Source organism: Crotalus tigris, unplaced genomic scaffold, assembly GCF_016545835.1.
Source record: "Crotalus tigris isolate CLP2741 ecotype Arizona unplaced genomic scaffold, ASM1654583v1 scf7180000024461.5605484, whole genome shotgun sequence".
NCBI classification, from domain to species: Eukaryota; Metazoa; Chordata; class Lepidosauria; order Squamata; family Viperidae; genus Crotalus; species Crotalus tigris.
This window is the reverse complement of record NW_024100632.1, coordinates 2313128-2323559: the sequence shown is the minus strand read 5'-3', so window position 1 is coordinate 2323559 and position 10432 is coordinate 2313128. Positions and strand designations below refer to the sequence as shown.

The window sequence follows — 10432 nt, the reverse complement described above, 5'->3', positions numbered from 1 at the left end:
GTTTGGCTGGAAAGCACCAGAAATGTTGGCTGGAGGAGGAGGAGGAGGAGGAGGAGGAGGAGGAGGAGGAGGAGGAGGAGGAGACTGGCCCACTATGGGGTAGTTTTAGTAGGGTCTTGCTTCTTCATTGCTGGTGAGTTTCCTACAGCAGGCCACACAAGTTGTGAAGAAATTCTTCAGTGGCCAGTGGATTATTCTGTTCCTGAAGGCCTCAGAGTCTCCATTTCTGATTGAGCTTTCTACCTTCAAATCTCAACATCAAGAGAAGGCAATGTTCCTTAACCTGGAGATCCTCCAGTGGACTTCAACCCAACTGTTGTTTTTTTTCTGCTGGACGAGGAATTCATTGAGCATTGAGTTCCACCCAACTGAACCTTAGAACCAGGTTGAGGACAGTTGCAGCAGTGTACATAGAAGATCGTAGGACACCCCTGAAATCATTTGTTTTCGCCATCTTTAAGCCCAACAAAGTGTGATCTGGCCAGGCTGGGGGTGTTCCTTGCGTAACGAGACTCTGATGTGATGGAGAATTTGATCCCTACTGTTTCTCTGGGTCACCTGTCCCAACGGTGAAGCTTGTCCCATTTTCAAGCTTGACCAATCTAGCTATTGTGCCTTATTTCTCATTTGACTTTGTCCAACTTCGAAATTGTTGGTTCGCGTTGTGAGTGTGGCCAGATGAAAGAGACTGTCACAATTCCCATGCTTTCTTCGCCATGAATGTATTGTTGTGCCACAATGAATCAATTGTTAAACTGGAAAAAAAAAACACCTGCTAAGCAAGAGTTTGTTTGTTAAGTTTGTCTCCAGCTCTTCTCAAATTTATTTATTTATTTATTTTGAAGAACGAGGGCACGAGAGAGGGTGCATCTCACAACAGCGTTCGAAGAAAGGTCAAATCCCTTTCCTACAGCATTCTTGCATTCCAACTCGCTCGGTTCCTGATGATGCCCACAGGGCTGTCCTGGCAGGAAATAAGTTTGGTTCTGGCTGAATTCCAAATTCTTAAAAGCTTCTGCAAGCAATCAATTTCAATGTCTGGTAAGAGGTCATTCTGGCTTCTCCACAACTGCTTTGGAGAGGGGGAGGAAGAGGAGGAGAAGCAGAAGCAGAAAGAGGAGGAGGAGGAGAATAAAGAGATCTGACCTTAAAATCATAAACCTTCTTAGCTGGGTGTCTGTGGAGATCCTCAGTCGTCCAAGTTATGGTTGTCCCAAAAGTGCTTTTTCAAGAGGCAACTGGACTTTCTTGTTTTTCTTTGAAGATGTTTTGCTTCTCATCCAAGAAGCTTCTTCAGCTCTGAGTGGATGGTGGGAAATGGAATTCGTTGCCTTGTGAAAAAACTTCTTTGGGTTCTGATCTGGGCTTTCTTAGAAAAGGGTTCCATCCTCATAATTATCAGACAAGTTGCTGTGAAACGAGGAGGAGGACTGTGGGGTCCTTGGTGCTCTCTGAGCTTGGCGGCTTTCTTGCAGACATTTCACGACACAACTAGGTAACATCATCAGTGCTAGAAGGGAGTGGGGTTTATGGAGGAGGAGGAGAAAATCTACCTATTTTCTCCTCCTTCTCCTCCTCCTCCATATGGCTACCTATCTCATCTGCGTGACTCAGGACAGCACACAAAGCTTCCCTATCCTCAGATACGGCGGACTACAATGCAGGTAGCTGGCCATTAAGGGAGACATAGTCACACATCTGGAGAGTGGTGGGTTTAGGGGAGCTACGGCCATGTCCATCACTCGGGCTGTCCTGTTTCCTCTGTGACTCCCCTAAACACCCAGAACACTTAAGCCCCAAAGCAATTCACAGAAATGTCAAGGTATTTAAAATAATATCTGCAGCCTCAAGATTTATTGGAAGACCAAGCCGGTGGATTATGCATGTGCTTTTTTTCCCTTTTTTCTTTATAAAATTGTGTATGTGTGTGTGTTATGTGTGTTCCATAATGTTCCATTGTTATAGCCGACGGACAGAGTTGTTAAACTACATTTATAATAAAAGGGAATAAATCATACCCTTTATTTCTTCACATAAAACTCTGGATTGCTCAGGGTCCCTCCCCAAATTACTAAGCAATTCCACCAGCTCTGCATTATCACACATAATTCTACAGGTTGATAATTTTATCACTATTGTTTCTGCTCTGAAAAACCCCCAGGTCTGTCAACATGATGGGCAGGCTGTAGGGGAAATGGGATGAAAGGTGAGTCCTCGACTTACGATGAAAATTGACAACCCCAGTTCTAGCAGGTGCCCAGTGCCTGTTAAGAGAATTAATCCTCATTAATATGTAACTTTTTCTTTTGCTGATGCTTAAATCAAGCAACTCCTGAGGGTGGAGAGGGACAGGCAAGTTGCAGAACGCTAAAACCTGCCCATCAAAAGCAACCTTGAATAAGTTGAATTTTGGAGACTGGCCTGGCTGCTGTAGCTGAGCACCGCAGATCGAAGGAAGTCTCCCGGCACTGTGAGTAATTCATGGAGACAATTTAAATAAATTATGCTAGAGTTTGTTCAGTCCTTTAATGTGCTTCTGTTTCGGTCTCCTTTCTGCAAATTCTAAATTAGCCGGCGGTGCAGGGATTTCTGAAAAGGTGCTGGGCTAAATTCTCTGTTTTTCTCCAGAGACACACCGAGAAGCCTCCAGCCTTCAAGGGTCCATCTTTTCATCTCCATCAGCTCTCAGCCCCAGTGGAGGCCTGGGGGGATCGTCCATCCACCGGGGAGAGGCGCTCTCAGGGAGGGTGGCAGTTCATGAACCGGGGGCCAGCCAGGTGGATACTGGAAGACCAATTCTTCTTCACAATGAGGACTAGGAGAAAAGAGAAATCTGATTTAGGGAAGGAAAAAAAAAACCGGTTTATGCAGGTCATTTTACCTGCATAAAGACGTTTTTGCAAGATCTGCTCAAGCAACCATTGAGGTCTTGCATGATTCTGCAAAGCTTCAGGGGCTCCTTTTGCGCTTCGTAAAATGCTTCCCTGCACAACCAAATTTTGGTGCCACTGAGGCTGGGGTGTCTCCTGCAGCTGAAAAAGGGGGGACTTTGGATCACAACTGCCTTGAAGACCTTCTGCCAGGGCAGGAAAAATAAAACGAAACACAGGGGTGGAGAAAACAGCATCCCTTTTCTCCTAAGCAGCGTCGTTGACTCCTGTTTAAAAAGCGCTAACCGGCATTTGCAAGGTACAAGCTGGGTCAGCAATGTCCTGGTTTTGCACAGGAACCGGATTGCATTGCCCACAGATTTAATAAATAATAAACCATAAATAAAATTTGCTCCTTCCCAGCCCCAACCAGGCCTCGGGGAAGGTGGATGAACCGCTAAGGGAGGAGAAACGATAACGCAGCCCTCGGAAAGCAGAAAGGGTGAGAAAGAGACTCTTAATAACCCCGCCTTGATTCTCTGAGCAGGAGGGAAATCCTGGCAAGTGTTCCAAGATTCTGTGGTTGTACCCGCCATCCATAAAGCCGAGTTCCAATCTTTCTCACGGTCTCTGTTTTGTGGAGCTGGGATACCTCAAAGGTCAGACAACTTTCTGCTTCCCTGGCAGATGGTGGAGAACGCCTACCTGTCCTGCTGAGCTGCCCGCAGCCGCTTGGCACGCTTCTCCAACCAGGCCTCAATTGTGCCCACCGGGAGCACCGTCCCATCTTGCTGCTGTTCTTTCGCTCTCCTCTCCTCTGTTTGGAGGGAAAGGGAGAAGACAGCTCAGCGATAGTGATAAAATAAAATAATAAAATAAAAATAAAATAAAATAATACAATAAAATAATATAAATAAAATAATAAATGAAATGAAATAAAATAATAAAATAAAATAAATAATGAAATGAAATAAAAAATAAAATAATAAATAAAACAAAATGCATAGCTACAGGGTGCAGCCTGCTGGTGAAGGTTAACCTTTTATCCATGTTTTTCTCAGAGAAATGCTACAACGCTTCATCGTGGGCCAGGGATTAGGGAAGGAGACACACAGTGTCTCTGTTTTAATGACTGCTACGGTTTTATCGATTTCTGTTCTAGCGACATAACACAGTTCCCGGGGCAGCCTGCAACCCAGAGCCATAAAAATTAAAATGCAACCATCAATCAGGAAAAAGAAAATCATGCAGCATATAAATTGTAGCAGCAGGCCATAAAATCAAGACACCAAAGCCACCTTCCTTGCCCAGAGCAGAAATAAAAAAGAGGGAAAACAAAGGCGGGGAAGAAGGAAGTTTAGCTGCTTAAAAACTAGAGGAGGTTTCAAGAGTACAGATAACAAACAGCCAATCCAGATTTACTCTGATTTAAAGCAAACTCCTCCCTAGTTTTGATCACCATAATACAAAAAAGATGTTGAGACTCTGGAAAGAATGCCGAGAAGAGCAACGAAGATAAGAAAGGTTCTGAAGGTTAAAACATATGATGAACCATTCCAGGAACTGGATATCTCTAGTAGTCTAACGAAGAGAAGGATGAGGGATGTCATGAGAGCAGCCTTCCAAGATTTGAGGGGCTACCACAGAAAAGAGGGGGGTCAATCTATTCTCCAAAGCACTTGAAGGCAAGCAAGAAGCAACAGAACAGGCGGAAACTCATCAAAGAGAGACCCAACCTAGAATTAAGGAGAAATTTCTTGACTGTGAGAACAATTAATTAGTGGAACGGCTTTGCCTCTAGAAGCAGTGGCAAAGGTCTTCACGAAGAGACTGGACAGCCATTTTTCTGGAATGGTACAGGGTCTCCTGCTTGAGGAGGGGGTTGGACTGGAAGACCTCCAAGGTCCCTTCCAGCTCTGCTGTTTCTCACTTCTGCTTCTCTTACCTTGCACCTGCATGTTCAACTTCTCGAGATCTGCTCCCGTCATATGAGAAAACCGGCAGTTGGAACCAAAGTCGCAGTGGCCTGCAAGGAAGGGATCCAGGCAAGCTATTAGGCCAGTCCTTCCCAAACTTTTTCCCTCATTAACCCCAAGTAGCTTATCGGAAAATCTTATCGAACTTAAAGGACTGGCAAGTGCCTTCCTTCAGCGCCCTCGTAACTTCAGTGCTCACGGAACGAGCTGTCATAACTTGAGGACCACGTGTATTATTAAAACAAGATCGCCAAATGATCTTTATGTCCTTTCAACAAGTTGCCGTTAGTAATGTCATTCGTTTTCGTCTCAACAGAAATACTTTGGGAGATTTTCAAATGTATTTTAGCACACGTGGCAATCTTTAAGCCGACGCAAATTTCCCTGTTGTGATGGGTAGCAGTTTTGCGAGGTGCTACCCAAAGGGGGGAAAAAAACCCCACTTTCACCTAATTTTGCTTAATTTACTCAGGTTTAGGAAGAGCTGCAATAAGAGCCTACAACAAGTCAGTTGCAGTTCAGAGGAGTTGCAGTTCTTGCTCCAGGGGGCTCCACAGCCTTGATTATTCCCCAAAATGCTTTTAATGCAGATTACTGGGGAAATCATTGTAAACAAGCCAGGATGGATGAATTCTCATGACTTTACAAAAAAAGCCAGCAATAAAAAAAAAATCAACTGTTAACATGACATTAGTTTGCTATGCATACCTGTTTGCAAAAATTTCCGACAAGGTTTCTTTTTCTGTTCTTCCTGTAAGATGGTTGCAGCATCTGTATAGAAAACAAAAACAAAACAAAAAAAAAAAACACCACAAACAGGAGGAGGAAGAGTTGGCTTATACAGATAGTCCTCGACTTACAGCTCTTCATTTAGATGGCCATATGGACAGACAGGGTAGAAGAAAGATCTGGAACACCCAATAGTTCTCTGTCAAGAATTAAACTTTGGCAGCTATGCGTCTCTTTGTTTCAACTTGCCATTAAAGGAGTGTGCGTGTGGCTTTAGAATGGGTTAGATGGAGAAACAAAACCTCTATGATTCCGCTGAAGACTGTGAAAGCCTGAAACCTTTCCAAGGACACCGCAGCAGGTGTGGAGAGGAAGCAGACTGTTCCCATAACAAAGTGAAATTTTTTACATGGACTACGTAAGAGGATGGGGGTTTGGCCGGAGAAATTATTGTTTAATTCTATGAATTGGGTGTCTGGGAACCTCAGAGTTAGCTTTGCTTCGACATTACCACGACGTGCTTTCAATAAACACTAAGATTTTCAGAAGCAGAATGAACCTGGAGAGTTTATTTGGATTCTGGAGCTGGATGTTGACACTCTCTTTGCACACCCGCAGTTCTTCCCGTTCCACCCAAACCAGAGAAGGTGTTCTGTTTCTTACCTCGAAAGAGATTATACCAGACTTCCTTAGCTCTTAAATGCTGCACCCCGTTCAAGTGTTTTTTCCTGTTGTGAAGATTGTCCTGGAAAGTCCGGTCACAGTAATCACAAAAGTACCGCTTCCCCATGCTGAATCTGCTCAAGAAAATATCCCTTTGGAAGAATGTCTCTCAATCTCAGCAACTTTAAGAGGTGTGGACTTCGATTCCCAGAATTCCCCAGCCAGCTTTGCTGTTCTAAGGGACCAAAAAAATAATAATAATAATCCCGCCTACTTCAGCAGAGAACAAGAAGAATATATAACGATATAGTTGAATTTTAAACACATAACAGAATGTTAAACATGTAGACATATAACTGAATATAAACATATAATTGAATTTTAGACATATAAACAGAATGTTAAACATGTAGACATATAACGGAACGCTAAACATATCAACAAATTTTAAACATATAAAACATACAAGAATTTTAAGTGTGGTTATTTATTTATTTTTTATCTTTTACATGGTATTTTAACTATATGACTGCAAGTTGCCTACAGATAGGCAGCAGAGAAATTTAATAAACAAACAAGTAAACAAACAAATAAATAATCAATCTGAACACGGTCAAAGCGTAAGATGGCAATCAACAGAAAGGATGGAAGTCAACATTTTAAGTTTTCTTTCTTTTTACTCATTGCCTATCTTTTTTTTCTTCTTGTACACTTTTATTGTAAAATTCTGATATATTTTTTTTTAAAAAGACCACACAAATATACACAACCAGCTTTGGCTGCCTAAGCTCAGAAATCATTAACTAACACAAGGGTGACTGTGTTCCAATTTGCTAGGCTTCAATGTAACTGGCAAGTTTGAAATTTGACATGTAGAAACGCTGTTCCTAATAGACCGTGGTGCCCACGGTTTGTAGAGAAGAAGCATTTCCTAACCACCCGCAGGGCTGAAAATTGAATCTGGAACTTCCTGCAGGCAAAACTCATGTCGGGATGACATCTTCACATATATTCCTGGGAAAGAGGCCCTGTTTTGCTTTCACTAGGCACTTACGTGTAGGTTAGCTAGATGCAAAACACAGTACACCAGATAGATTTGTGTTATCATTATTGTTCTAATTGTAAGGGGAATTTATTGTGTAGATTATAGCAGCCTAGATTTAAATGTCACGGATAAATAAAATGGGCATTTTGGTGCAGTATAGAATGTACATTCAGCCCTGATCCTGCTTCTATTTAATAAATGTATCCAAGTGGGACTTCCAGCATCTGATACATATATGAAGAGTTCAATTAGCTATACTGTTAGAATGCAGTATATGAAGAGTTGAAACTCAGGAGCATTATTGGAAAGAAGTCCACGCATCTTAAAGAAAATTCTGGGAGTTAAAGCCCAGGGTCTTAAAGCTATGCTGGCTGGGGAATTCTGGGACTTGAAGTCCATGCACCTTATGGTTTGCATGGTGGCTCTGCTGCGAATGCTTTTGCAGAGGCTTTTTCTTTTAAAAAGAAAGAACAAATCAGCACCCAAATAAACACACAGGAAGGCGATCAGCACCGCGAATTGCAAAACCCAAGGCTGACTTTTGATGACAAAACCAGCCAACACCCCAGCCAGGGATAACCAGCATTTTTTTGCACTGACTTTAACTGAAATTTAGAGATTTATTGGAATTTAGACTGTTCTGCCTTCTCCAGTCATCCGATTGCCGCAGCCCAGATCTCGCAGCCCTATTTCGGTGGAGCCTGTGATTCTCACAGACGGTCAAGCACTTCTGGACAGGGCTTGGTGAGGATGATGGGGACTGTAGTACCTGCCCTACCTCTCCGGTCGCTCTGCAGTCCGGAAGTTTTCGCCCTCCTCCCGTTTCAGAACTGAACTACATTATTCCCAGAGAACTCCGCGGCATCTTGGGAAACGTAGTTCGGCTTCCCCTAAGGAAGAGCGCGCTGCCTGTGGCCACCGGACTTCAAAGCCCAGAAACCAGCGCGGCGCAGGGCTTCCGGCTCAAGGATCTTCCGGTCGTCCCCGCAGAGGGCGTCTTGTCTTTCCCGAAGGCAGCAGCGCGCCTGCGCGGTAAGCCTCCAAGCGTCCAAGATGGCGTTCGCGGAGCAGCTCTACCGGTTCGTGTTCCGCCGCACGTCCACGCTGGTCTTCACGGTCGTGGTGGGCGCCGTGATTTTCGAGCGGGGTTTCGACCAAGCCACGGAGGCCATTTTCTGCCGCCTCAATGAAGGGGTGAGTCAGCCTGGGCGGGCGCACAGGCCCCAACCGGGGACTTGCGTGAAAGGCGGCCGGGAGACAATTGAAGGTCAGGCGGGGCTGGCGTCTACTTGAGGCCGCGGCTTCGGCCTGTCGCGCCGCTTCTTCTCGAGCAGCGTGGCTCTGCTTCCAGGTATAGGGCAGTACCTTTTGGAAAGAAGCAGGCGCTTCGTTGCGGATCTGGCTCTCGGCTTTTGGTCTCTGGGAGGATGGGATGGGAGAGGACAAGATTCATCCCTAGTTCTTCTTTTCTCCAGACTAGCCAAACCCAAATCCTGCAACCGTTTTAGTCCTGGGGTGAATTTTATGAGCGTTTACTATGTTTAGTGCTTTCTTCTTTAGTCTTTATTAAGTGAGACGGGACAGAAGAAAGGAATAAATAGCGAAGGGATTTCCAATAAAACATTGTGTGTGTCTTTATGTGTTACCTGTATCGGGTCTCTCTTTACAGACACATATATGCATATATTCACCCCTGTGTATTCACATCATATTTGTTTGGTAAATTTATATAGCTTGCCCATACACGTCCCCGGGCCTAAATAGGGGTGTATATACCTTTGTGTGTTTTGTCTGTGGAGATACACAATCATCCAGTTCATGGTGGTCCCCAAAGGTGCTTTTCCAACAGGCAACTGGACTTTCTTAGTTCTTTTCTTTGAAAATGTTTTGCTTCTCATACAAGAAGCTTCTCGAGTTCAGCTAACATCAGTGCTGGATGCTGAACTGGATGCCTCATCAACCCCTCTTGCACTGATGACATTTATGAAATGTCTGCAAGAAAACAACCAAGCTCGGAGATCATCAAGGACCCTTCATTTCAACCCTGAGCTACAAATATTTTCCTTTATTAGAGATTGCTTGAACACGTCTCTGCAGTTTCCTTGGCAAGATTTCACAATTGGTTTGTGGTTGCCTTCTTCCGGAGGCTGAAAGAAAGTCACTGGCTGACCTTGTGCCTAAGGCAGACTAGAAATCATGGCCTCCTAGTTTCCAGCTGGGTGGTTTAACCATAGTAAGCTGGCTTTCACATATACACACGCATATGTACACACACAGCGATGTAGTATATGTGCATACATATGTACGTGCACAGAAACACACATAGACCATATGTATACACTCGAGTCTTGTTACCCTTGAAGTTACTTTCCTCTTTAATGTACTTCAAGTACTTTGGGGAAGGCAGGGAGTGGGGTAGGTAACCTGCTAGTGAATTCCATTCTGCATCCTGAGTGGGCTGCCATTGAGGGATGATGTTTTCTTTAGTTCTAAGCACCCATCCCCAAATGTCATCCCTATCTTACTCCATGCTTGTTTGTGTCTCTTGCTCTGCAGAAACTGTGGAATGACATCAAGCACAAATACGAAGTAAAAAAGGACTGAGGCACAGGAGGCAACCCTGGACTCGTGTCAGATCCTCCACCATTCTCACCAATAGCCCTTTTTGTTTGTCGCCAGCTGTTAGACTAGCAGACGTTCATCCTTGTATGATGGCCAGGGTGCTCTGTTCCAAGTGATGAAAAGATTCAAATGACTTTTTTTTTTTTTTTTTTTTTTTTGCTGAAAAGCAGCTTAATAAAATGCACTCTAAGACCAGAATATTCTGTATTACCTGTGTCGCGGCATGCTCAGGTGCCTGTTTGGCCAATGCCATGGGTTTTTTTTTTAATCCTGTCATCAGGCACTGAAGTTGTAGCACAAGATGCAAGAAAAGTTATGCTTGCTTGTAGCTTTGGGTTGTAATACCAGTTTGATATTAACAGGCATAGCTGTTGTCATCAGTGCTACATTGGGAAATGCTCCCCTCTGAACTCATGGCTTTCTGACCTTGGTGGTCTTCATATAGGTAGCAGGTGTCAGAAAAGACCCCCTACAGTGGGAAGAAACCTGATCGAGCAGGGTAACTGGCTTCTGAGCAGGACTGGCAC

At 44.1% G+C, this 10432-nt stretch overlaps 2 protein-coding genes across 3 annotated transcripts; one reads left to right on the top strand and one right to left on the bottom strand.

The window, feature by feature from the left end:
* Window positions 1-1825: 1825 nt before the first annotated feature.
* On the bottom strand, window positions 1826-8199 carry ZMAT5 (zinc finger matrin-type 5). 2 transcript variants are annotated; one of them, XM_039332475.1, is made up of 6 exons: window positions 8062-8199; window positions 6239-6473; window positions 5555-5617; window positions 4816-4896; window positions 3576-3687; window positions 1826-2815 (listed from the first exon to the last, which is right to left on the bottom strand). In XM_039332475.1, the coding sequence occupies exons 2-6, from the start codon at window positions 6363-6365 to the stop codon at window positions 2686-2688; spliced, it is 513 nt and encodes a 170-aa protein (XP_039188409.1). In that variant the 5' UTR covers window positions 6366-6473; window positions 8062-8199; the 3' UTR covers window positions 1826-2685. The 2 variants fall into 2 exon arrangements, with proteins under 2 accessions (XP_039188409.1, XP_039188410.1); XM_039332476.1 differs by having other exon boundaries at window positions 8053-8153.
* A 92-nt stretch (window positions 8200-8291) lies between these two features.
* On the top strand, window positions 8292-10089 carry LOC120303181 (cytochrome b-c1 complex subunit 9). Its single transcript, XM_039332477.1, has 2 exons — window positions 8292-8477; window positions 9840-10089. The coding sequence occupies exons 1-2, from the start codon at window positions 8337-8339 to the stop codon at window positions 9885-9887; spliced, it is 189 nt and encodes a 62-aa protein (XP_039188411.1). The 5' UTR covers window positions 8292-8336; the 3' UTR covers window positions 9888-10089.
* Window positions 10090-10432: the final 343 nt, after the last annotated feature.

What these genes read in the sequence shown, in the direction of transcription:
- ZMAT5 (XM_039332475.1), bottom strand. Translation starts at nt 6,365, where the DNA reads ATGGGGAAGCGGTACTTTTGTGATTACTGTGACCGGACTTTCCAGGAC. An exon ending in CTGGTATAATCTCTTTCGAG is followed by an intron (nt 5,618 to 6,238) that starts GTAAGAAACAGA and finishes TTTTCTATACAG; the next exon opens with ATGCTGCAACCATCTTACAG. An exon ending in TCGGAAATTTTTGCAAACAG is followed by an intron (nt 4,897 to 5,554) that starts GTATGCATAGCA and finishes CCTTCCTTGCAG; the next exon opens with GCCACTGCGACTTTGGTTCC.
- LOC120303181 (XM_039332477.1), top strand. Translation starts at nt 8,337, where the DNA reads ATGGCGTTCGCGGAGCAGCTCTACCGGTTCGTGTTCCGCCGCACGTCC. An exon ending in TCTGCCGCCTCAATGAAGGG is followed by an intron (nt 8,478 to 9,839) that starts GTGAGTCAGCCT and finishes CTTGCTCTGCAG; the next exon opens with AAACTGTGGAATGACATCAA.